At 46.1% G+C, this 27,643-nt stretch overlaps 1 protein-coding gene across 2 annotated transcripts in view; it reads left to right on the top strand.

Moving 5' to 3' along the window:
- Positions 1-27,643, top strand: part of Insr (insulin receptor) — a 139,491-nt gene that overhangs the window by 79,767 nt on the left and 32,081 nt on the right. For both annotated transcript variants that reach the window (XM_052754631.1, XM_052754630.1), the window contains exons 4-10: positions 8,577-8,725; positions 10,223-10,367; positions 13,313-13,527; positions 18,217-18,343; positions 19,524-19,780; positions 22,858-23,025; positions 27,218-27,419. In XM_052754631.1, coding sequence (XP_052610591.1) covers positions 8,577-8,725; positions 10,223-10,367; positions 13,313-13,527; positions 18,217-18,343; positions 19,524-19,780; positions 22,858-23,025; positions 27,218-27,419 — 1,263 coding nt within the window. The remainder of the gene's footprint in view (positions 1-8,576; positions 8,726-10,222; positions 10,368-13,312; positions 13,528-18,216; positions 18,344-19,523; positions 19,781-22,857; positions 23,026-27,217; positions 27,420-27,643) is intronic.

Below are 27,643 nucleotides of genomic sequence, written 5' to 3'. Positions count from 1 at the left end.
GAGTGCTGTGCTTACAGTCAAAGGTGGAATTCTTTAATTCCTCCTGCACCCTCCTCTGGGGCTCAGTGAATCACCGTTATACCAGGAAGGTAGCTGTGTTGTCCTGCCCCACCTGACCCAACACAAGCTGGGCACACACTGTCTTAAGGAGGGGGAGGCTTACGCCTGCCCTGTTCCCAGAGCTTGGCTGTCCTGCCAAGATCAGCACCGTCAAGCCATTTCCTATCGCTTGGGTGAGAAACAGGGCTTCTCTCCTTGGTGGCGGGTCAGGCTTCCTGTGTATACACCCCAGATGCTGTGTTCAGGGCCTCGGCTTCGTGGATGAGATATTTTAGTGTCTGGGACCTTCACTAAGTTGTTGTTGTTTTAAATCTCTTTCCTGGTTTTGGTGTTAGGATTTAAGAGAAGGAGGTAGGGTGGGGGATGTCCAGCAAAGAACAGAAAACCAAATCAGAAACAGACGCACATTTCGAGGCCTTGAGCTGACCTGCTGACGTCAAAATTCTTCCTCTCAGACTTGGACCCTAGCCAAGTGAGCGAGCAAAAGAGAGTGTTTTGATTTTGGTGGGAAATTTTATTTCTCTGGGTGGAAAGGGCAAGAAGGAAAACAATCTTTATTTTAGCTCCTGTGAATCTTTTTTTTAGTGTTTATGAAACCTGAAAGTACAATATGTTTTGTTTTGCTCATTTTTTATTAAATAAATTAAAAAAAACCCCAAAGAAACAAAACAGCAAGTATTGTTAGCCCAAATAGACCTCCATAAATCAGTCTCTGTGTTGAATGGGGCTTTATTTTTTATTTTTTCATTTTGAGAGCAAGAGGAGGTTCAACAGGAAGATTGAAGAAGGAAACATTGTTTATCCATTTCAGTTTTTTTAAGAGCAATTGTGGGGACTGATGGTTTCTGTCAAGACCTTTATTTAAAAGACGTTGGCTTTGGGGCTGGAGAGATGACCCACCAGATCAAGCAGGTGTTTGGATTCCCAGAACCCATGTAAATGCCAGGCTGTGTGGTGATCCACCTGTAATCCCAGGCTGGGATTACAGTAGTTGTTAATGTTAGTACCTGTGCTGTCAGGGTTCAGTTCAGAAAGTCTTTTCCTGTGCCAGTGAGTTCAGGGCTGTTCCCCACTTCCCCCTCTGTCAGACTCAGTCAGGGTTATCTGGCCGTTTATTGAGGTTGTTGATTCATCTGGACTTGAGTTTTGTGCAGGGTGATAGGTTCGGGTCTATTTACATTCTTCTACATGCAGCATCCAGTTTGACCAGCACTGTTTGTTGAAGATGTCTTTTCCCCCAGTGTGTGTGGCGTCTCTGTACGTAGGTTGCCTGGGTTTATGTCTGGCCACTGTGTTTGTTTTTATACCAATACCATGCTGTTTTTACTACTACAGATCTGTAGTACAATCTGAGGTCGGGGATGGTGATACCTCCAGCAATTCTTTTATCGTTTAGGATGTTTAACTATCCTTTTGTGTGTGCGTTTCCATATGAATCTGAAAATTGTTTTTTCAGTTTCTGTGAAGAATTAATTGTGGGATTTTGATGGGAATTGTGTTGAATCTGTAGATTGCTTTTGGTAGGATGGCTATTTTTGCTATATTAATTTTGCTGATCCATGAGCATGGGAGATCTTTCCATCTTCTGATACCTTCTTCCTTCCCAGTTTGTATCCCCCTTGATCTCCTTCAGTTGTCCTATTGCTCTGGCTAGAACTCCAAGTGCTATACTGAATAGGTATGGAGAGAGCGGTCAGCCTGTCGTGTCCCTGGTTTCAGTGGAATTGCTCTGAGTTTCCTTCCATTTAAGTTGAGGTTGGCTGGGGGCTTGCTGTAAATCACACCCTTGTGTCCCTGATCTCTCCAGGTCTTTTAACATGAAGGGGTGTTGGATTTTGTCAAAGGCCTTTTCTGCATCTAATGAGATGGTCATGTGGTTTTTTCTTTCAATGTGTTTATATGGTGGATTCCATTAATTGATTTAAGTATGTTGAACCATCTTTGCACCTGTGGGATGAAACCTACTTGGTTAGGGTGGATGATCTTTTCTATTTGTTCGTAGATTCAGTTTGCAAGTATTATATTGAGACTGTTTGCATCTATGTTTATAAGAGAAGTTGGTCTGTAATTTGTTAGGTCTTTATGTGGTTTAGGTATCAGAGTAATTGGGCTTGTTAAAAGAACTGGGCAACATTCCTTCTGTTTCTTTGAAAGTCAGCTAGAATTCTGTGCTAAAGTCAGTTAGCCCTGGGCTTTTTTTTATTTTTGTGGTTGGAAGACTTTTAATGACTGCTTCTATTATACTAGGAGTTATAGGTCTGTTTAAATTGCTTAATTGGTCTTTGTTAAGAGGTATGTATTGAGAAAATTATATATATATTTATATATTTACATATTATTTATATACAAATTTATTTATACATTTACATTTTCTAATTTGGAGTGCAGGTTTTTAAAGTATGTATTTATGATTCTCTGGATTTCCTTGGTGTCTGTAGTTATGTCCACCCTTTTGTTTCTAATTTTGTTAATTTGGATATTCTCTCTATGCCTTTTTGTAAATTTGTCTAAGGGTTGCAATCTTACTGATTTTTTTTCAAAGAACCAACACTTTGTTTCATTGATTATTTCTATTTTTTGTTTTATTTTTTTGTCTCTGTTTTATTCATTTTAGGCCAGAGTTTGATTATTTATTGCTGTACAATCCTTTTGGATATGATTTCTTCTTTTTATTCTAGAGCTTTTAGGTATGCTATTAAGTATGAGATCTCTTCTTTTTTTTTAACATTTTAATTTCAATTTTTTAATGGAACTTAGATCTATGAACTTGCCTTTTAGGACTGCCTTTATTGTGTTATATAAGTTTGTAGATGTGTTTTCATTTTCATTTAATTCTAGAAAGTCTTTAATTTCTGTCTTGACTCATTTCTCATTCAGTGGAGCGTTGTTCAGTTTCCAGAGTTTGTAACTTTCTGTTGTTTCTCTGTTGTAGATGTCCAGCTTTAATCCGCGGTGGTCTGATAGGATGCAGGTGTTGCTTTGAGTTTTTTGTGTCTGTTGGATTTGCTTTATGTCTGCGTATGTTGCCAGTTTTGGAGAAAGTTACATAATTATGTTTCTGGGAAGAAGGTATATTCTTTTGAGTTTCGGCAAAATGTTTTGTAAATATCTGTTAGGTCCATTTGGTTTAAGGCATCAGTTAGCTCCAGCATTTCTTTTTTAGTTTTTGTCTGGATGACTTGTCTACTGATGAGAGTGGGTACTGAAGTGTCCCACTATCACTGTGTGAGGGTCCATGTGTGGTTTAATTTGTAGCAGTGTTTCTTCTTGAACTTGAGTGCCCTTGTGTTTGGTGCATAGATGTTAAGAATCACAATGACCCCTTGATGGAATTTCTGTTGTGAGTATGTAGTGTCTCTCTCTATTCTTCTGATTAGTTTTTGTTTGAAGTCTTTTTTGTCCGATATTAAAATGGCTACATTGGCTGGCTTCCTAGGTCCGTTTGCTTGGAATCTTTTCCTATCCCTTTACCCTGAGGTGATGTCTGTCCTTGATGTTGAGGTGTGTTTCTTGGATGCAGCTGAAGGATGGATCCTATGTTCACATCCATTCTGTTAGTCTGTGTCTTTTTATTGGAGAATTGAGACCATCTGCATTGAGAACTGTTAATGAGCAGTGTTCTTTGATTCCCACTGTTTTGTTGTGGTGGTGTGTCCCCCTATTTGATTTGCTGTTATTTATTCCCTGTGTTTTCTTGGTTGTTGTTAGCCTCTTTACGTTGACATTTATAATACTGCTTAAATTTAGTTTAATCATGGAATGTCTTTCTTTTTCCATCCTTGTGATTGGTAGTTTTCCTGGGTATAGTATGCTGTGGTCCTTTAGAATCTGTAGAACATCTGTCTAGGCTCTTTTGGGCTTCAGAATCTCCACTGAAAATTTAGGTCTTATTCTAATACAGCAGTGTTTCTCAACCTGTGGGTTGCAGCCTTTGGGGGTCACATATCTGAGATCCTGCATGTTAGATATTTACATTACTATTCATAACAGTAGCAAAATTACAGTTAAGAAGTAGCAACGAAATCATTTTATGGTTGGGAGTCACCACAACATGAGGAAGTGTATTAAAGGGTTGCAGCCTTAGGAAGGTTGAGATCACTGGTTTATATGTTATTTATTCCTTTTTCTGTGCAGCTGTGTAATGAGTCTTTTTCTGTCCCGCCAGTCAGCTCCCAAATAATGACATGAAGACTTCTTATTAATTATGAATGCTTGGCCAATAGCTTAGGCTTGTTCCTAACTAGCTCTTATCACTTAAAACAGCTCATTTATATTAATCTGTGTTTTATCTTCCCAGAGTCTTCTCTGTCTCTGGAAGTCCCACCTAACCTCTGCCTGCCTAGCTATTGGCTATTCAGCTCTTTATTAAACAAATTGGCAAAGATACATCTTTACAGTGTAAGCAAATATTCCGCAACAGCTGGTAATGAGTGTCATTTTGTGCTGGTGTCTGTGCATCCCGGGGGGGTGTTTTAGGTGATTCTAGGTGCTGATATCTGGTCTTGCCTTTGTCAAGTGGCTGTTCTGTTCCTTGGTTTCTGTTGTCTTCTGTGGGTCCTAGGAACGTGTGGTGGCTGTGGACTGCCTTGTTGGGAGTGCTTCCTCAGGCTGGTGGGTGGCAGAGAGCAGCAGAGGTAGGCTAGGTGAAGAGACTGAGAGAGGCTTCAGGAAAGAGCTAAGGGACCCTGTTCATGCCTAGAGGTGGTGTCCCAGGGATTTGGAGGTGTGGGAAGAGGGGATTCTGCAAGTAGGTTGCAGTAAGGCAAAGAATTATCTAGGGAGACAGGAGAGAAAGGCCCAGCAGGGCCCTGAGCCTGAACCAAGAGTTGGAGTCTCCAGTGAATGGAGTTGAGTTGTAAAGTCCTGGTAAGCAGGATTTTATAGGGCTGAGGGTGAGAATGGAGAGATCATGGAAGATAACGGGAAGGATAGTGTGATTCGCCTGCCTGAGTCCATATTGTGTGTGGCCACTGGGAGTCCCAGTAGAGAGTTTTTCTAGGTATTAGGGGCTGACACAGAGGAATGGGGATGGGCCAAAAGTAGGGATTGAGAGGGTCCACAGTGTTAGGAAAGCTGGGTCCACACCAAGGTTTGGCTGAGTCCTCAGGCACTGGAGTTAGGGAGTAAGGACAGGCCTCTGCAAGACGTCTGTGACTGGGCCGGGGATGAGACTGGAGAGGTTGTAATGGAGGACCAGAAGGAGAGTGGGGATTGCTTGCCTGAGTCCCAGCCAGGTGTGGAATGTGATTCTTGGGGTTGTAAAGAGCAGAGTTCTGGAAACCCACATAGATTCATTGAAACACCCCACCAGCTATGGGCACACCAAGGTGTTTGGCAGGATGAGGAGCTACTTCTTTCTGAAACAAGGAGAATCAGATATTTGGGGTATGTGTTTAGTTTGCAAAGTATGTGTGCATGAGTGCGTGTATATGTGTGTGTATCAGGAAGGGGTAATTATCCAAAGTCTTTCTCTCTTCCTTGGCTGTCTATTCTATTCCAGCCCAGATGTTTGCACAGTATCTGGGATTAGTATCAGACTTCACACGTTCAAGGCTCAGTACCTTCCGAGGCTGCCCTGATTTCTGACATCAGCAGTACTTCAGAGAGCCCCAGAACACCCACGCTTCTGACCAGCTGGTTGTAAGTTTAGGAGCTTCCCTGGAATGGCTCAGAACTGAAATAAAGAATGGAGAAACTGCACATGGGCACCCATCAGTGTTCCGCACATTTGTGCCTGTGCGAGACCGGACGATCATGTCAGGAGTCCTGCTCTATCACTCTCCACCTGCTGCTTGGGGTTAAGGTCTCTCACTGAACCTGGACCAGGACTCGGTGATCCTCCTGTCTGTACACCCCACCCCACCACCCAGGGCTCGGGGTCTAGGTGCACTGCCACACCTAACGTGTAAAAATGTGGGTGCTGGGACTTAGCATCAGGTCCTTTGCTCATGCAGCCAGCACACTCACATCCTCAGGCACCTCATCTGAGGTGCCTGAGATGGCTGCTTAGAGACCGTCAGGAGCAGTCATGGGAGATGAGCTTGTACGCTAGTCATGGTTTACGGGTTTCTGTTGTGTTTGGCGGTTTGTCATTCTTTTGAGATAGGGTCTCACTGTGCAGATCAAGCTGGTCTCAAGGTGGCAGTGGTCTGCAGTGCTGTGTGCGTGTGCATGTGCATGTGCGTGTGCGTGTGCGTGTGCGTGTGCGTGTGCGTGTGTGTGTGTGTGTGTATGTGTGTGTAGGAGGGCATCACAGTGCATATGTAGAGGTCTGAGGACAACTTAGCTCTCTTTTTCCACCATGTAGGTCCTGGGGATGAACTCAGCTTGGTGGTAAGCGCCTTTACCTAAGGAGCCGTCTCAGCACTGGAGTGCTGGAACCACATATGCATGTCCCCCACACCCGCCTGGGACCAACTATGCAAGCTGACAGTGGTTGAGACTTTCATAGTCCCTGTCTTCTAGGAAGAGGGGAGTAAAAAGATGGACATCCGTGGCTGGGCAGTTAGTTGCATCAGCCGACAAGCACTCGAACACACATAAAGTATTATTTTAGAAACCCAAATATGATGGCGTGCACTTATGACCCCAGTTCTGGGAAGGAGGAGACAGGAGGAGCCCTGGAATTCATTGGCCAGCCAGCACAGGCCTGTCAGCAAGTTCCAGGTTCAGTTGAGAGACAAGTTGGAAGGCACCTGAGGAATGACACACGAAGTTGACCTCTTATCTCTGTAAAGATGTGTGAGCGCACCCCCCCAACACACACCACACACACACACACACACACACACACACACACACACACACACACACACACACGGAATTCTATCATGTGGTCAGTGATTCTATGAACCATGCCTAAAGGATGAGATTCCAGGAAAAACTCTACGGGCTGGGGAGAATGCTCAGTTGGTAAGGTGCTGACTTCCGTTTGAGCCCTAGCACCCTTGGGAAAAGCTGAGCGTGGTGGTCTGTGCTTGTCATACCAGCACTGGAGAGGTGTGGTGCTGTCAGGTCTGCCCTGGGCAGAAAATGAAGGAAGTTTCTTACATCAGGAAAGTAGGTTTTTTTTGTGTGTGTGTGAATGTGGATGTATATGGGTGTGCTCATGTTGGTGTGTGTGTGTTCGGATGTGGGGAGGTCGGAGGACAACCTCAGATTATTCTCCGAATCCTACCCACTTTCTTTGAGATGGGGTCTCTTACTGGCTTGCTCACCTACTAGGTTAGGCTGGTGGGCCAGTGAGCACCGGGAGTCCATCTCCTCCTCAGTGCTGGTCTTACAAACATGTAACAGCATGTCTGATTTTTAAAAACATCTTTCATTACATATTTATTATTTATTTTGTGTGAGCATCACGATCAGTTGACAGTTTGTGGTATTCTGTCCCCCAAGGATTGAACTCAGGTTGGCAAGCTTGGCTGCAAGTCCCCTTACCCTTTGAGCTGTCTCTCTAGCCAATGCCTGGCATGTTTATGTGGGTTATGAGGGTTCAACTCAGAGTTTCATACTTATGAGAAAAATACTCCACTGACTGGGCCGTCTCCCAAACACTGGACAGTGATTTTATGATTTTTTTTTTAGGGAATGATTGGCTATTCTAAGTATGTGGGAGGCATTTGACAATGTCTGGAAATAGTTTTGGTTGTGGCAACGTGGAGATGGGATGCTGTTGGTATTGATTATAGCTTGGGAATTCTGCTCTGCATCCTGTACTGTCCATGGGTCTCATTACCACTGTGAAGATATACTTGGTTTCAGTTATTTGGAGTGCTATGCCAGTGACTTTTCTGTTGCTGTGATAAAACACTCTGACCAAAAACAACTTAGAGGAGGAAATGCTTATTTCAGCTTATACTGCCTGCTCACAGTCTATCCTCAAGAGAAGTCAGGCAGAAGTCTGAAACAGAAACAACTGAGCAGGGGTTCTCAACCTTCCAACTGTTTCGACCCTTTAATACAGTTCTTCATGTTGTGGTGACTCCAACCATAACATTGTTTCATTACTACTTTATAACTGTAATTTTGCTGCTGTTATGAATCGTAATGTAAATATCTGATATGTAGGATATCTGTTATACACCCCCCCCAAAGGATTGGGACCCACAGGTTGAAAACAGCTGCCATAGAGCAATGATGCTTGCTGGCTGAGTTTCTGGCTCATATACAGCTAGTTTTTTTTATACAGCCCAGGCCCACCTGCCTAGGAAATGGTGCCACCCACAGTGGGTTGGACCTCTCACATCAATCAACAGTCAAGATAACTGCCACAGTCATGGTCATGGGCCAATCTGATCTAGGCGACCCTCAACTGAGACCCCTCAAGATGACTCTAGGCTGTATCTTGCTGACAGCTGAAGCTAACTAGGACAAGGGCTGAGCTCAGTATATCTACCTTAGAGTAATAGATTAAGTCCACTACTGAGTCCCAGTGAAGCGTGCTGTATTCCAAATGGTGGGTGAAGGGACCCTGTGCACCTGATTGACCTATTTCTCTTTCTCTGATCCGCTCTCAGCTTGATGTGCACCCCGTGTCTGGGACCCTGTCCTAAGGTCTGCCAAATCCTCGATGGCGAGAAGACCATTGACTCCGTGACATCTGCCCAGGAGCTCCGAGGCTGCACTGTGATCAATGGCAGCCTGATCATCAACATTCGAGGGGGCAGTGAGTATTCCAGGAGGGCCTGTCACTTACTGTACTCTGAGCATGGAAGTGCATAGCCCAGGGAATTCCACACATTCCCTTCTCAACTTTCATGGCCGTATTCACTTGGGTCCTGTGGTCTCAGCTACTCCCGAGGCTGGGACAGGATGATTGTTTGAGTCTAGAAGTTCAGACTGGCCTGGGTGACATAATCTTATCTAAAGAAAAGAAACAACATAACAAACAAACAAAGTATACATCTTTCAGTGGCCCTCTAAGTAAGAGACTCATACTAGGAGTTGCCTCAAAATCCAAAATGAAAAGTTACTGGCTCCGTGTTTGCCGAAAATTCTTATTTTCCAATCTGCATTGGGAATCTGTATTCTTTTTATTTTTTGTTAATGAATGTTTTGTCCGCATGTATGTATATACACTGTGTATGTGTGGTGTCCAAAAAAGCCAGAAGTGGGCACTGCAGTTACAGATGGTAGTGAGCTGCTGTGTGGGTGCTGGGAACCGAACCCAGGTCCTCTGCAGGAGCAGCAAATTCTCTTAACTACTACCGAGCCATCTCTAGTCCCGGGAATCTGTATTCTTACCAATATGCACTGAGTCTGCTGTTATCCCAGCACTCAGGAGATGGAGGTAGGAGGAGTTCAGGTTCATCCTTGGCTACAGTGTGAATTTGAAGAAATAAAGAAAAAGCCTCCAAGCTGGAAAAACTTTACTGTGGGTAGGTCTGCAGGTAAGTAGGTAGAGTGCTTGCCTAGCACTCATGGGCTTAGTCCTCAGTACTGTGTCTTTAGGGCACACTGGGAAAGCAGAGACCACGAAAGTCAGAAGTTCAAGGGTGTCTTTGGTTAGATAGTAAATTTGAGGCCAACTTGGGCTATATGAGACTTTGTTTCAAAAATAAAAATAAATAAATAAAATAAAAGCAAGCATGCTGTTTTGTAGATTTGCTTCAAACTTCTATGTAGCCATAGGTGACTTTCAATGCCTAATCTTCCTGTCGTCACATTCTGAGTGCTGGGATAAAAGGAGGGCAGGAACACACACACACACACACACACACACACACACACACACACACCCCAGGAGGGCATGAACACACAGACACGCAGACAGACAGACAGACACACACACAGACACACAGACCAGGAAGCAGGAACACACACACACAGACACGCACACACACCCACCCCAGGAGGGCATGAACACACAGACACGCAGACAGACAGACAGACAGACACACACACAGACACACAGACCAGGAAGCAGGAACACACACACAGACACGCACACACACACACCCCAGGAGGGCATGAACACACAGACCAGGAAGGCAGGAACACACATACACACAGACTAGGAAGGCAGGAACATACACACATACATACAACAGGAGGACAGGAACACACACACACACACACACACACACACACACACACACACACACACACACAGGCTGGATAAAAATTCCTGCAGTCACTCATGGGTGCTTCCTCCTTTTTGTAGACAACCTGGCAGCTGAGCTGGAGGCTAACCTTGGCCTCATTGAAGAAATCTCAGGGTTCCTAAAAATCCGGCGCTCCTATGCTCTAGTATCACTTTCTTTCTTCCGGAAGCTACATCTGATTCGAGGAGAGACCTTGGAAATCGGGTATGTGCACCTTGCTGTGTTTGTGGCTGCCAACCAAGAAACTTAAGAACGAGGCAGCACAGGGATGGGGAGATGGCTCATTGGGTGAACTGCTTACTTTGCGACATTGAGACCTGAATTTGGTCCCAAGTTTAAAAAAAAGGGGGGCCTACTAGTGTTGGGGACTAGTAGACAGGTGGATCCCTGGGGCTCCTGGCCAGCCAATTCTCACCTTCTTATCAGGTTGGAGGCCAGTGAGAGACCCTGGCTCAGAAAACCACAGTGGAACGGTGAATGAGGCACAAGGGATGGCAGCCAGGTTTTCCTCTGTCCTCCATGCTCATGAGCACATACATGTAAATGTAGCCATGCATGTGTGGGTGCACACACAGACACACACACACACACACACACACACACACACACACACACACACACACATTCACACACACACTCAAAATTTAGGACATTTTTTTTTTTAAAGATTTATTTATTTATTACGTATACAGTGTTCTGCCTGCATGTATACATGCAGGCCAGAAGAGGGCACCAGATCTCATTATAGATGGGTGTAAGCCACCATGTGGTTGCTGGGAATTGAACTCAGGACCTCTGGAAGAGCAGCCAGTGCTCTTAACTGCTGAGCCATTTCTCCAGCCCAGGACTTTGTGAAAACCCAGCTGAACCAAAATGAAGTGTCTTTTAGGTGATAGTCCCTGTGACATTCCTGATCCTCATCCAGCCGAGAAACACAGAGTCTACTTTACAGTCTTCCTGCGGGAGCCAGAGGGTGCTGGCTGGGGTTTGCTAATGGCGTGTGCATCTGTCAGAATTGCTCTGAGGATGAAGTGTGATAAATACCTGGTCACGGCCATGTTTGAAAACTTCTTGGTTCTGTTAACACAAAACTCCTACTCTAACCTCAAAGGGATAAGAGATAATTTATTTTTGAGCCAATTATTGGTAGCATGGCCCAGGAACACTGATAAAGGTAATCCCAAGCTACATATTCCAGTGTAGTAACAGTCTCATGAAGTTTTTATACTAATAGAACAAAGTCACAAACCAAGGCACTTTGAAAGGACTGTAGTAGAAACATCAAAGAGATGAGTAGCAATAAACCAAGAAGTCTCTGTTCAGATGTCATCTGATGACATTCTTGGTCTTTGGTTGATGGAAGCTAATGGTCCGATATGCTAGTACATTCCAAAAGGTTTACATGCCAGTCACAAGGACGTTAGGTCAGGCACAGAGGTGGGCAAGGAGTGGCTGTTAAGGGGGTTAAAGGCAGGATAAATTGTAATTAGGCTTTGGACCTGCAACACTCCAACCTCTCCACAGTTATTAAAATTTTAATCGATTAACCAGCCCTGTAGAAGGTTCAACATCAGGTGTTGTGTCCATGGTGTCCCCGCCTCCCTCCCCCCAGGAACTTTTTTCACCAGCCTCTTAATGGAGACTGCACCTGCGCTGAGATGTTCATCTTTCCTGGCCCCTGGAATCCCACCTCCTCCAGGCTTCCTCCCAGCCACCCTGGGTGTCCGTTCTCATTTCCCTCTCAGTCCCCATTTATTTTCTGAGCTGGAGTGTGGGCTCTCAGCCATGGCCCGTGTCTTGGGATCTTGCCCTACGTAAGCTGAAATATTGAGTCCTGATTCTCATCTTCCCCACCACCCCAAGCCTGTCTCTGTAGCTTGCCTCAGGTAACCTCTGGGAACCTCAGGTACAGCAAGTGCCCTTCTGACCCGTTGTCCGTCCTTGTTTCTGGGACTCTCCACGTCCCACAGACCCCGCCTAGGTTGATCAACCAAACAAATCCAGCGTGTGGTGCTTTGAAAAGTAGAGGTAGACTCATGGGCATGAGGATCATTGGGAAATGCAATGGAGAAGTTAGATTCTGTGTTTCTCAGGGCACAGACGGGTGCTTTGTCCCAGTCCTGTAGCTGTCAAAGGAGCAGCAACTAGGGGAAGGGGCAGAAGGCCACTCTGGGTGGCTCTGCCGGTCCACACTGCGTCGTAAAGCAGAGCCACCCAGCTGGGCACCTGGGAGGTGGAAGCAGGCTAATCTCAAGGCCAGCCTGGCCTGGTCTGTGCAGTGGCTTCTAAGGCCAGCCCAGGCTACCAAGTGAGACCGTGTCTCAAAACCATTTAAAAACAGACAGACAGACAGACAGACAGGAGCACAACACAAAACCAAACCAATCATGAAAACTTGAAAACTTCCATACTTTTTGTCCCCAAACTTGATTTCTGTTTCTATTTTTATCGTCAGACTTGGGTCACAGCCCCCCATCCCCATCCAAAACCCAGTCTGACCCTCACCCCCGCTTCCCCTCCCCCTCTTCCTCTTCCTCCGTCTTTGCCTCCTCTTTCTTCTTCAGATCCTTTTCTTCTCCCTTATTTTGCCATATTGGGAATTGAATCTGGTGCCTGGTGCATGCTAAGCAAGCACTCTACTCCTGACCCATACTTCAAGCCCTTCATTGGGGGATTCTAGGCAGGTGCTCTACCCCTGAGCCACACCCCAGCCCCTCACTGGGGGATTCTAGGAGAGTGCTCTACACTTTCCTGGCCATGAAGATTTGTCAACTTCCTTGTTCTCCACAGTCCCAAAGATAATTTTTGAGTCTGTGCTAAACAAGTGGCTAGAACTAGGCCTTTAGCACCGAAGAGGACCACCTCCAGGCATGGCCCTTGTTACCTAGTTTTTCATTTTTATGTAACTATGATATTTAACATTTTTGAGAATTTCTTATACACATATAGTGTATTTTTATCACAACCAGCCCCTAGACCTCCCTCTTACTCCTCATAGGCCCACGCCACCCTGACTTCCCCTCAAGTTCATTTCTTCTTCTTTTTTTTTAAACAAAATTACAACCCATTGAGTGTACTTTGTGGCCCCCGCCATCTTGGAATAGATGAAGATGGCCTTGGTGTGACTGGCAGTGTGTGTGTCTCTGTAGGAACTATTCCTTCTATGCCTTGGACAATCAGAACCTCCGGCAGCTCTGGGACTGGAGCAAACACAACCTCACCATCACTCAGGGCAAGCTGTTCTTCCACTACAACCCCAAACTCTGCTTGTCGGAGATTCACAAGATGGAAGAAGTTTCCGGAACTAAGGGCCGCCAGGAGAAGAACGACATTGCCCTGAAGACCAATGGGGACCAGGCATCCTGTAAGTCCATTCATCCTTCTGTCCCCAGTGCCCACCCTCTGCCAGCTACTGCCCCAGCACCCAGGAAAGTGCCATTGTCCTTTGTTGAGCTACAGCTTTCTGTAAGAGGAGTTTTAAAATACCAAAGGCAGGTGTGTATGTGTGTGCACGTGTGTGTGTTTGCGTGCGTGCATGTGCACATGTGCATGTCTGTGTGTACAGGGGTGTGTGTGCATGCATGTCTGTGTACAGGTGTGTGTGTGTGTGTGTGTGTGTGTGTGTGTGTGTGTGTGTGTGTGTGTGTACGCGTCTGGAGGACAGAGGACAACCTCAGCTGTCATTCCCTAGGCATCAGCCACTGTTTTTCTTTTTTAGTAGATAGGGTTTCTCGCTGCCTGGAGCGCACCAATAGGCTTTGTGGGCTGCAGAGAACCACAGGGATCTGTCTTTCCAACTTTTTCAGTGCTGGGGTTAGGAGTGTACATCACTGTCATAGTCAGTGTCCTATTGCTGTGAAGAGACACATGACCAAGGCAATTCTTGTAAAGGGAGGCATCTAATTGGGGCTGGCTTACAGTTTCAGAAGCTCAGTTCATTATCATCATGGTGGGGAGCATGGGGGCAGACAGGCAGACATGGGGCTGAGAGCTTACATCCTGATCCATAGGCAGCAGTAGAGAGAAGAGAGAAACTAGGCCTGGCCTGGGCTTTTTAACCTCAAACCCCACCTCCAGTGACATACCTCCTCCAACAAGGCCACACCTCCTAATCCTTCCCAAATACTTCCACTGGGGACCAAGCATTCAAACATATAGCCTATGGGGACCATTCTTATTCAAACCATCATATTCTATTTTCTGTCCCCCATAGGTTTGTAGCCATATCATAATGCAGATCAAAAGCCTCCATGGTTTTCCACAGTCTCAACTCTGTTTAAAAATGCCAAGTCTCTTCTGAGACTCAAGGCAGTCTCTAAAATATAATCCCCTGTAAAATCAAAATAAAAAAGCATATCACATACTTGCAACATACAGTGGCAGAGGATATCATTACCGTTCCAAAAGGGAGGAAAGGGAGCATAGTGAGGAAATACAGGACCAAAGCAAGACTGAAAACCGCCTGGGCAAGCTCCAAACTCTGTGTTAGATGGCTCTTCCTTTGCAGCTTTGCTGAACGCAGCACACTTCTCTCTCTTGGGTAGATATCCCACGGCTCTAGCATCTCCAACATCTTGGGGTCTCCAGTGCCATTCAGACTTCATCCTCACAGCTCCACACAATGGCCGGTCCTGGCCTCCATGCAGGAACTCCCCTGTTTTACTAACTGGGGACCAGGCATTCAATCTTACGAGCTTGTGGGGGCCATTCTCATTCAAACCACCACAGCCGTGACGACTGGAGGTTTTTTTTTTTCCTTTTTTTAAATGAGGGTTCTGGGGATGGAACTCAGGTCCTCAGCCCTACAGCATTCACCAAGTATACTGTCTTCCCAGCCCGCAAGAGGCAGGCTTTATGTGTCTCATGTGAGTCAGTGCACAAAGTACAGTGTGTGATGCCGCATAAACATAAAACTATGCTGAGGGTGTCAAGGTTGATGGAATCTGCAGCAGTCTCGGTCACCTGGAAAGCAATGACAAGGTGAAATTTGGGGCTGGAAAGATGGTTCCGTTCTGTTGCTCTGACGAAAAGCATCTTGCGGGAGAAAGTGTCTATTTTATCTTACATTTGTAAGGCACAACCCATCATTCAGGGAGGTCAAGGCAGAAACCTGGAGGCAGGAACTGAAGCAGAGACTATGGAAGAGTGCTGTTTGTTGTCAACTAATTTTCTTATATAGTCCAGGGCCACCTACCTAGGGATGGCTCTGTCCACAGTGGGCTGGGCCCTTCACATCAATCATCAATCCAAAAAAAAAAGCTTCACAGATATAATCACAGGCCAATCTGATGGAGGAAGTTCTTCAACTGAGAGTCCCTCTTCCCAGGTATGTCAAATTGACAACCAAGATTAGCCATCATACCTGCACATACATGAGCATGCATAAACATGCACACATACACATAAAAAAGAGTTCAAAAATGGCTGACTAGGTGTCCTTTTTGCATTGGCATGGATCATCCACGAGTCACTTGAACATCTTATTTGGTTGCATCTTCAACACCTAATTGATCTGCTGACTTCCTACCTTTCAAACTCAGCAAGACCAGTTCTCTGCTTTTGTGGATGAGACCCATGTAAGCAGATTATATACAACTCCCCCTCCCCCGTTTTAATTTTCAGCTTGACACAATCTAGAATCGCCTGGAAAGATAATTGTAACTGAGGAATTGTCCAGATCAGGTGCTCTTGTAGGCATGTCTGTGGAGCATTTTCTTGGTTGACAGTTGGTCATTTTGGTGGTTTCTCGCTGGCCTGGAGCTCATCAAGGAGGCTTTGCTGGCTTGGGGTTTGCTTTGACTGTTAATTGAAGTGAGAAGAGCCATTTTATGGACTGGATCTTGAACAATGTGAGAGTAGAGGAAGCTTGCTAAGTATAGGCAGCAAGCAGGCATCACCCGTGCGTTCATCTGTTGCTAGAGTTTTCCTGCCTGGCCCACAGTCAGGACAAATCTCTCTCACCCGCCAGTCCCAAGCCGCTCAAACCCGATCAAGTAAACACAGACACTTATATTGGTTTCAAACTGTATGGCCGTGGCAGGCTTCTTGCTAACTGTTCTTACAGCTTAAATTAATCCATTTCTATTAATCTATACCTTGCCACGTGGCTTGTGGCTTACCGGTACTTTACATCTTCCTTATCCTGATGGCGGCTGGCAGTGTCTCCCCTCCAGCTTCCTGTTCTCTCAATTTTCCTCTCTGTTAGTCCCGCCTATACTTCCTGCCTGGCCACTGCCAATCAGTGATTTATTCATTGACCAATCAGCAACACATTTGACATACAGACCATCCCACAGCACCTCCCCTTTTCTTTTCTTAAAAAGGAAGGTTTTAACCTTTACACATCTCCAAAGTCAGCTTGGTATATTTGGGAATTTGGGCGTAGCTTCTCTTACTACTTCCTGCTGGAGGGGGGCGCTGTATCTTCTGGGGAAACAAAGAAAATTTTAGGATCATGGAGTAGTCCGTGAGGCTGTATCATCTGAGCCAGTTGTCTTGAAACGGTTCTGGATGTTGGATCATCTGGGCCATGGTGTCATCGGAGACCTTTCAGGGGGTCTTGGCTGGTCAAACCTGATGTATCTTACTCTGGAACAAATCCATAGCCTCTTGCTTTCTGTGGAAACAAAAGAGACTCTTTTCCAAAGCAACATATCCTTACATCCAAATTTTGAAGTCAAAGTATCTTTAAAATATACGTACTGGTTTAACTCAGCTTCCTTTACAATCAAACATCTCTCTGTAGTTAAGAATCCCAAAGACAACACAATCCAGACTCTCTGTGTAATAGTCATCTCTACATGGCTTATTTTTTATATTAATTTTACTGTCTCTTTAAAGACTTTATTTTTTAAAACCATGTATTTGTTTCTATACTGTATATATCACCTTTTTTTGTCTCTTTCAAGCCTACGTATATTTTACACACATTTTAAACTATTACATCTGAATCTGTCTTATTGTAAACCTGTTGCTTTAAATTGCAGCCTTCTAAGCCTGAAACGGCACTGTGGCTGCTGGCTCCGCCCACTTTAGCTTCCCAACATGGCGGTTCCCGCCAGCTCTGGGAACCATCAAGTCTCAGAAATAGTGGGTCTACGCTTTTATCAAAGCAGTGTGTAGCCCAGAAACCTCTTTTTTTTTGTTTTGTTTTGTTTTGTACTAGCAAAGGCTAAATTCACCACACAGCTTAATGTGCCACTTGCAGAGGCCTCATTCCCGCCATACTGCAGGTCGAGCGCGCACGCCAGCAACCCGCCAGTAGCTCAAACCGGCAGCTGCCGCTCATTTGAGAGAGACAATTAGGAAGCTGTTTTTAGCTCCGTTTTAGAATCTTTTTTCTCAGGTTTTAGGTGGAAACTCTTGCCACCACGTTGGACGCCATTTGTTGCTAGAGTTTTCCTGCCTGGCCCACAGTCAGGACAAATCTCTCTCACCCGCCAGTCCCAAGCCGCTCAAACCCGATCAAGTAAACACAGACACTTATATTGGTTTCAAACTGTATGGCCGTGGCAGGCTTCTTGCTAACTGTTCTTACAGCTTAAATTAATCCATTTCTATTAATCTATACCTTGCCACGTGGCTTGTGGCTTACCGGTACTTTACATCTTCCTTATCCTGATGGCGGCTGGCAGTGTCTCCCCTCCGGCTTCCTGTTCTCTCAATTTTCCTCTCTGTTAGTCCCGCCTATACTTCCTGCCTGGCCACTGCCAATCAGTGATTTATTCATTGACCAATCAGCAACACATTTGACATACAGACCATCCCACAGCATTCATCTCTCTCTGCTCTTGGCTATGGATGATGAGCTATGACTAAGGGCTTGAGTTCCTGCCTGATTCCCCCGAAATGATAGATTCTGACCTGGAATTGTAGCCAAACAGCTCTTCTCCCTGGAGTTGCTTTTTGTCCCAGTATTGTATTACAAAATGAAACTAGGTCGTCTCCCTCCATCCCTCAATCGAATCCCTCCAAGAGGCGGGAGGCTGAATATTTTGCTCTGAAGAGAATTATCCAATTGCCTGACTTTTTTTTTCCTCTTGAACTTTTCTAGGTGAAAATGAGTTACTTAAATTTTCTTTCATTCGGACATCTTTTGACAAGATCTTGCTGAGGTGGGAGCCCTACTGGCCCCCCGACTTCCGAGACCTCCTGGGATTCATGCTCTTCTACAAAGAGGCGTAAGTCAAAGGAGGTGGACTATTCATTATGCTCCTTGTTGCAGGGACAGACACAGCCCTTAAGGAAGGGTTTGTCTTGGCTCACAGCTTGTGTGGTGGGGATGTCGTGGTAGCATGAAGCAGCTGGATACATTGCATCCGCAGTCAGGATGTGGAGAGATGAACTGGTGCTCAGTTCACACTCTCCTTTAAAATTAGATACTATTCTAAGTGTATGATTTTAAGTTTCCATGTATTTATGCAGTGTATTTTGATCATATCCATCCACCACTTTCTTCCTCCAACATCCCCTGGTGTGTCCACTCCATTTCCCTCCTAATTTCATGTCCTCTCTGGTGTTGGCGACCCCCTGAATCCGGTTAGTGCTGCCCATGTGTGCATGCGTGTGGAGCCATCCGCTGGAGCCCGAGCAACCTACCAGTGTCCATGTTCCCAAAGGGGAGTGACTTAGCCTCCCTTAGCAGCTACTCCACCACCCATGCTGGAATGTTGACTGGTATAGGCAACCACAGCTGGTCTGAGTGATGTGTGCAGCAGCCGTACCATGTCCAGAAGTCAGCATTTCACAGCTCTCCTACCCATCATCCAGTGTTCTCTTCTGGCCCCCGAAGGCACATGCATACAATTACACACACTCGGATACACATTCACACTTTTCAGGAAGCCATGAATTTTGGAATGTGCTTGGAATCTCATCTCTGAGGAAGCAGAAATGGGCAGATCTTTGGGGTCTCTGGCTAGTTAGCCTAGCCTATGAGGTGAATTTCAGGCCAGATATGATCACTCTGTCTCCAAATACAAGGTTGGAATCAAGTGTGAATGCCATTAATCCCAACACTGAGGAGACAAGAGGTCGGCAGACTTCTGTGAGTTTGAGGACAGCCAGGACTAGAGTCTGTCTCAACAAGAAAAACAAAACAAAACAAAACAAAAAACAAAAAACAAGATAGATGGCACCTGATGGTATCCTCCAGGTCCATGCACATACACTTATAATGTGCATTACACACACACACACACACACACACACACACACACACACACACACACACACGCACACCAAACCAAAGAGAAAAGAAGTGAGCCTCTATCTTGTGACCCTCCAAGGCCCCCACTCTACTTAGTACTGAGATTGACATTTACACAGTGGTAGCTTACCTCTCCCTCTTGTTTTTCAAAGCCCTTATCAGAACGTGACGGAGTTTGATGGACAGGATGCTTGTGGCTCCAATAGCTGGACTGTGGTAGATATTGACCCACCCCAGAGGTCCAACGACCCCAAGTCTCAGACCCCGAGCCACCCTGGGTGGCTAATGCGAGGCCTCAAGCCCTGGACTCAATATGCCATCTTTGTGAAGACCTTGGTTACCTTCTCCGATGAACGCCGGACCTACGGAGCCAAAAGTGACATCATCTATGTGCAGACAGATGCCACCAGTAAGTGTGTCCTGTGAATATGGGTTTGCTGTGGAACTGACTCTCTGGCCTTTAGTAGGCAACTTGGTGATGTCCTGTGACAGGCTTTCTTCAGCGTCTGGAGGAGCTAAGGGCTGAGGCTTATATTTTCAGAGGATAACCTGGTAGCCATGAACTACCTCAGAGTTCAGGAGTTCACATTTGGGCTGGGAAGATGGCTCAGTGAGCAAGATTGTATGCTGTTCCCATCAATGACATTGAAAGCTGAGTGTGGCCATGTTCATGCCTCAGAGTCCTGGGCACCAGGGGATGGCCATGTACATGTCTGTAACCACAGAGCACTGTGGCCCAAGGGTGACCATGTGCATGTCTGTAACCCCAGAGCACTGTGGCCCAGGGGTGACCATGTGCATGTCTGTAACCCCAGGATCCTGTTTTGAGAGAGAAGGTAGACAGTGATAGAATGAGGTGCCTGACTTCCTCTTCTGGCCTCAGCACGTGCACAGACACTACACATCTAGCACACACATGCACACATACACACCCCACATATAACACACACACACTACAATTAACACACACACAGCACATATAACACAATACTGTATGGAACACATATTCACACATACACACCTATCCATCTCATGTAAATGCTCACATACCACATATAACACATTACATATAACACACACGCACACACACCACATATAATACACACACATACTGCATGTAACACTCACATAGACACCATATGTAACACACATGTATGTGTATAACCACCACATATAATGTGCTCACACACCACATATGGCATACATATACACACACATTAGCACACATGCACACACACCACACATGCACACACATAAACACATGCATGTACACATATACACATAACACATGTACACACACATATAATATGCACATACACATATAACACCATACACATGTAGCACATATCTTCTTGAACTCAGACCAGCTGTGATTACCTGCACAAGACTGTCTTTGACATCTGTCACGGGGAGGGAGAGGCCGAGCATGGTAGTGCACACCTTTAATCTTGCCCTTGAGAGGCAGAGGTAGACGGATGTCTGTGAGTTCAAGCCCAGCCTGGTCTAAGTAGTGACTTCTAGGCCATCCTGGGCTACACAGTGAGAGCTGTCAATCAGCAAATAATTAAAAACGAGAGCTAGACCTGGTTATACACGCCTGTAGTCTTATCACTTGGGATGCTGAGGCAAGAGAATTGCTGTGTGTTTGAGGCTGGGCTGGGCTACATATCAAAACCTTCCTACAACCTCAACACAGCACAAAGTAACAGTGAAATGCTTGGGAGATTCAGGCAGGTGGATCGGGAGCTCGGGGTCTTCTCTATCTACGTATTAGGTTTGAAGCCAACTGGACTGTGTGAGATTTAGCGCAAACACATCCAAACCAAGGAGAAACTCGCAGGAAATAGCCACAAGAGAAGCTTCTCTTACTGTCTGTTACTTCACTTGTCCTGTTTTATTATGGCTTTTGTTATTTTCTGCTAGTTATGGATGAAGTTTTATCATATGGGGGAACTGATGGTTCAGTGCTGCATGTGGTTTCAGATACCCACTGCAGTTATAAAATGTGCCACGTAGATAAGGAGACTACGGCATGTTTTTTCTATGCTGTCATGAAAACTTCAAACATGAAAATAATGCCTTCGTGTGAGCACCTCGCTTCTACATGGTGTAATCTTGTCTAACGTGGAGAGAGTGCCTTCGTGTGAGCGCCTTACCTCCACGTGGTGTAATTTCACTCTCCTTTAGTTTTCTATCTTTTTTCTTTAGGGTGATAGTGACTCATAGCAATTTAGTTATTTTTCTGTCAGGATTAACTCCTCTTCTTAGCTAAGTAGTCTTCAAGTAGGGAAAATTCTGTGCCTCCCAAGGAAGGGAGGACGCCTGGCAATGTCTGGTCACAGCTGGGAAGTGGAGTGGCTGACAAGGAGTTGTCTGCCCCAAATGATGCAGAGAGTAAGCAGCCCTCACAGCTCACAGGCTCTGTTGTTCCAGCTTCTTCACCAGACACTTCTCTAGATGCTCTCACCTTGTATCTACCGAGTTTAGTTTCCAGAAACTTCTACCTTCCTGGTCTTTGCACACTTTTTGCTTTTGCCTTGAGAGCTCTGTGCTCTTCCTCTCCAACTCTCTCAGTCTCCAACATTCTGTGTGTGGCACATGCCAGAAGTCGACTTTGGAGTCTTCCGCAGTTGTTTTCTACCTTATGTATTGTGGCAGGGTCTCTCAACAAAGCCAGGGGTTGCTGATCTCTGCCTCTGGCTGCTGGGTTATAGGTTGGCTGCTACAGCCCTCGCTGCTGGGCATTTCTGTGGGTGCTGTGGATCTGAACTGTCCTTATGCTTCTGTGGCAAGCGCTTTACCATTGAGCCATCTCTCTAGCCTCAGGTAGCACCGTTCTTCAGAGGGAGAGTCTAGGGTGATTTGAAGGCTGTTGCAGGACAGCCAAATAGCACCATCTGGGTATGTGGCTTGGTTGGTAGAGTGCTTGCCTAGCTTGTATGAAGCCCTAGGTTAAATCCCCAGAACCACATAAACCAGTTATGGTGGTGCATGTCTTTCTTCCCAGTATGCAGGAGGTAGGTAGGAGGATCAGGAGTTCAAGCACATCCTTGGCTACCTTATCAAGTTTGAGGCTAGCCTGGGCTACATGACAGCCTGACTTAAAAACAAACAAACAGATACAGTTCGATGATTTCAAGTGCTTTCAGTGACTGGGTTTGATTTTGTGCCCATGTTAACCAAAATTCATCTCTTCCGTCGATTGTCTTTTGGCCCCAGGAACATCTTTCTAGTGCCCACAACAGCAAGAGCTTTGGCATCCGGAGTAAATGACACATGGTGGCCACATAATCTACAGCATGAATGGACGGACAGTCACTCCTGCCTGGGCTGGGCAAGCATTTAACAGTGTCTGCTTTTCTCTGGTGTTAAAGAACTCCAGCCAGCAAAGCTGTGGATTCAGCTGGGCCGCTGCCCACTGCTCAGGTGCACCCGACAGCTTACACACTCTCCCTCACGGCAGCTTGTTTCTTTTCTCCTTTACAGATCCTTCTGTCCCTCTGGACCCCATCTCGGTTTCTAACTCCTCTTCTCAGATTATCTTAAAGTGGAAGCCCCCCTCCGACCCCAATGGCAACATCACGCACTACCTGGTCTACTGGGAGAGGCAGGCCGAGGACAGCGAGCTGTCTGAGTTGGATTATTGTCTCAAAGGTGAGCGCGGGCAGTTGTCGTGGGGTTGGCTGTGTTCCGGTTCTCTCATGGGGACACAAGCCTCTGTTTTCCAGGGTGCCTGCACATGTACACACATACATGTGCACACATACTCATACTCCATTCTGTCTCACACTTGTGTGTGTGTGTGTGCGTGCAGGTTTGTGTATGCATGTATGTGTAGAGGTCAGAACAACTTTGGGTGTGTGTCCAAGAATGCTGTATACCTTGTTTTTAAATTTTTTCTTGGTTTTTGAGACAGGGTCTCACAGAGACCACGGTGGACTTAAACTCACTGTTTAGCTGAGGAAGACACTGGATTTCTTGCTCCTCCTGTCTCTACCTCCTGAGTGTTGGAGCTACAGGACTATACCACCAGGCCGAGTTTGTGTAGGGCCAGAGATTCAAACCCAGGGCTGAGTGGGTGCTAACATTATACCATCAGAGCCACACCCCCATCCCATGTTTTCTCTGAATTAAAAATATTTTATTCCATTTATTTATTTACCTAGTCTCTCTCTGTGTGGACACACATGTGCTATGGTGTGTGTGGAGGTCAGAGGATAGCTCACAGGAGTCTGTTGTCTTGTCAGCCATGTGGGTACCAGGGATCAAACTCAAGTGACCAGGCGTGGGGGCAAGCTCCTTCACCTGCTGAGACGTCTCTCTAGCCCCTCTGTTTTTAAGATTTCAGTACCGTGCATTGAACCCAGGGCCTCATGCGTACCAGGCAAGTGTTACCACTGAGCTATAGCCCAGCCCTCACCTTGTGGATTTTTATTTTTATTTGAGACAGGGTATTTCACTGTTTGGGTAAGCTGGCTAATCTGGCTAATGAGTGACCCTCAAGATTCTCCTTTTTCCACCACACTGGGATTACAAATGTACACCACCACAACCAGCTTTTCACATGGGTTCTGGGGATCAAACTCAGGTCCCTGTCTGAGCCATCTCCCCAGTGTGCACACATCTTTAGACATTTGGAGGCTGCTGAAAATACCATACAGCGCTGTGTGATGAGCCCTTTCCAAGTGTCCGAAGCCCTGGGTTCAGTCCCCAGGCCTGTAGGACAAACAAGGACTAGATATAATGGTGGAACACGTTCAGTGTTTCATTCAGCTGTGAACCACACAGTGCACAGACATATATAAAATGTGTAAAAAGAAAATCTGAGTAGTGACTGTCTTCACCACTTCCCTGTGGTGGAAACATTCAGAATCTTTTCAGCACTGGTTGCAGTGGCTGAGGTGTATGTGTGCACACAAGCACAGTGGACCAAGTTTACGAAGCAGCAGATATATCAACTGTCCTGGAGTTGCCGTTCATGGTCACTGTAGTGTGTATCTCAAAACAGCTAAAAGTGGGTTGTCAAAAAAGAATCCTCGCGGGGCAGCAAGCTGGCTCAGTGGATGGAGGCGCTGGCTGCCAAGCCTGATGACCTGAGTCTGATCCCTAGGACTTACATGGTACAAAGAGAGAACTCACTGCCAAAAGTTATCATCTGACACCCCCCTGCCCTGCCCCGCTGCCACAGACACACTGAATTTATTAAAACAAAACACCACAACCCGCCATCGGATCAGCGGAGGTGAAAATGTTCCGTTCACTTAGTTGCCTTTGTCTCTGATTCGTTTTCAGCCAGCAGTGTCTTAGCCTGTGACCTTGCAGAAGCAGGCCAAGGGGGCTGCTGGAGAGGTGTGGCTGAGGTCTGTGCTCTGATACACCCCGGCCCTGGCATCTGGTTTTGGCCAAGTCACACAGCAAGTAGTCTGTCTCCTTTTGTGGAGAAGGGGCGGAGGACAGATGATTCCTGGGAACAGTCCCAACTCTAAGATCATGTGGTATATGCATGCCGGTGACATCATGCCTGTCCCGGCCAGGATCACCAGCTTGATTTATCTCCTTGCATTCTTTATAGAACTTGAGAGCAAGTCCAGTCCTGGGCTCAGCTCTGACCTGTTGGCTCTGCGTTTGAGTATACGAAACCACCTGCTCTCCATGCTTCCAGCAACGCCAAAATTTTAGGTTTTTTTATTTTTTAAACCCACTGACTTAAAAAAAATTGATTTTGTTTTTCTTGTTTGTTTTTAAACAAGGTTTCACGTGACCCAGGTTGTCTTCAAACTCAAAATGTAGCCCGAGGATGACCCTGATCATCCTGTCTCCACGGCTGGAGTGCTACGATGACAGGTGTTTTCTACTATGTCAGGCTAACCACAGCAAACTTTCAGGGCTGAGGCTATAGCTTGGTTGGTAGAGGGCTCCATTCTCAGCAGCACACAGAGCCGGTGTGGTGGCACGGGCCTGTAACTGTAGCATTTGGGAGGAGGAGGCAGGAAGGTAGGGTGTTTAACATTATCCCTACCTACATAGCAAGTTTGAGACCATTCAGAGCTATATGAGACCCTGTCTCAGAACAAACATAAAACCACTTTAAATCCATGAATACAACAGGACTGTTTAAAAATGTTTAAATATTTGATCATCACAGAATTTATTTGCACATGCACGTATATGTTTGTGTGAAGGCGTAGACATTTCTAGTTGCGTGTTTGGAGTCTGACTGAGCCATGTCCCCAGTGTTCGCACACACATTTTTAAACAGTACACACAGATCCACACTCTGCTGGAAACATACATAGGGCTGTGTTTGAGGTTGATGTTGGCGCCTTGCTCTGTGGCTTTCCACTTTATTTTTTGAGGCAGGGCGTTTCCCTGAATTTGATGCTCACTGATTTGGCTAGCCTGGCTGGCCAGCGAGTTCCAGGGGTCCTCCTGTCTCTACTTTCCCAGCACCGGGGAGTAAGATGTGTGTTATTATGTCTGGTTCTTATGTGGGTGCTGGGGATCGAACTCGCGTCCTCACGCTTGAGTGGCAGCCACCTTACCCATGGAGCCATCTCGCCAGCCCATAAGAGCTTATCTCCTGGGGAGGCCTAACAGTCGTCAAGTTTATGTGGATGAAGGCTGAGTGTGGAGGCCAGTTTAGGAGGAACTGGGAAGTCAGTGTTGAATGAGGACAGGGCTTCAGTTTGGTTAGATGAGAAAGTTCTGGAAACGGGTAGAAGCAATGATTGTGCCACCCTGTAAACAGACAGTGCCACTAACTCTATACCAACACATGGTTTCAGTGGTAACATTTATGTTATTTAATCATAACTTCAATAGTACATACAATAAAAGACCAGTAGTAGCTTTCTGTTAGTGCCACCAATTGATTTCTTTTTACTGTGGTAAATTTGGGGCTGAGGAAATGAAGCTGGATAAAATGTTTGCTGTATAAGCACAAGGGCCTGAGTTTGGATCCCGACACCCATGTAGAAAAAAGCTGGGTGTGGCGGCATGCATCTGTAACCATCGTGCTGGGGAGGCAGAGACAGGCAGATCCCTGGAGTGTGCCGGCCAGCCAGGCTAGCAAGGCAGGAAGTCCACGCTAAGTGAGAGACTCTGTCTCAGTAAATAAGATGGAGGACTGGCAGATGTATCCGTGGTAAAGGCGTGTGCTGCCAAGCCTTACAGACTGACTTTAATCCCAGAATCCACATGGTGGAAGGAGAAAGTTGTCCTCTGACCCCCACATGTGCACCCTGGCTTGTTCACCTCCCCCATAAATTAGTTTAGTAATAATAGTAAAAAAGATGGAGAAATGACTGTAGAAGACGTGATAACAACCTCTGGCATCCGTGTTCACCCACATGGTGAGAGTACACAGATACAGGTAATACAAACACATACACACAGAATGCAGACACACACAGCAACTTCTAACTCCTGGTGTCAGAAGACTGGAATTTGACCCTTTGGGAGGGTGAGGAAGAATGAGAGGCCAGGCCAGTCTAGGGTGCAGAGTGAGCACAGGGCCAGACTAGATAACACAGCGAAGCCCTGTCTGGAAAAGTGAGAGGAGTCTGGAGACCTGACCTATGATAGAGTGCTTGCCTGGAACCCACAGTGAAGGGCTGTGGTCTAAGGAATGACTCCCAAGGTGGGCCTCTGGCCTCAGCATGTGTGTGTGTAAAACTTGAATCTAGACTCTGTTCATCTACTCTACCTTTCTGACAGTGCACTGTCTCTGTGGGTATGTGTGTGGAGTGTGCTTCCTGTCAGGTGTATGTGCGTTTACATGTGTGTGTATATGGTGTGTGTGTGTGTTCTGGGGGAGATTCGAGCCCTCTGCTCTGCCTCTCCCTAGGGCTGAAGCTCCCCTCACGGACCTGGTCCCCGCCTTTTGAATCTGACGATTCTCAGAAGCACAATCAAAGCGAATATGACGACTCGGCCAGTGAATGCTGCTCATGCCCTAAGACTGACTCTCAGATCCTGAAGGAGCTGGAGGAATCTTCATTCAGGAAGACCTTCGAGGATTACCTGCACAATGTGGTCTTTGTCCCCAGGTCAGAACTTTGCATGGGCCGGCTCTCTTTCTGTCTCTCAGCTTGGTGTTGGAGAGGGCGCCATCACCCAGGGATTGAGGTGAAGTGAGCTCCAGAGACTGTGTGTGGGGAGGTGGTTGGAGGAGAAACAGTCTTGTTTGTTGGGGAGGTGGCTCAGTTAGGAAAGTGTTTGCTTTAAAAGCACAGGGACTGAGTTTTGTCCCCAGAACCCACACAAAAAGCCA

This window comes from Peromyscus californicus, unplaced genomic scaffold (genome assembly GCF_007827085.1).
Source record: "Peromyscus californicus insignis strain IS unplaced genomic scaffold, ASM782708v3 Scaffold_2__1_contigs__length_46816999, whole genome shotgun sequence".
NCBI lineage: Eukaryota > Metazoa > Chordata > Mammalia > Rodentia > Cricetidae > Peromyscus > Peromyscus californicus.
The sequence above is the reverse complement of the archived record's forward strand: the minus strand, read 5'-3'. Positions and strand labels throughout refer to the sequence as shown.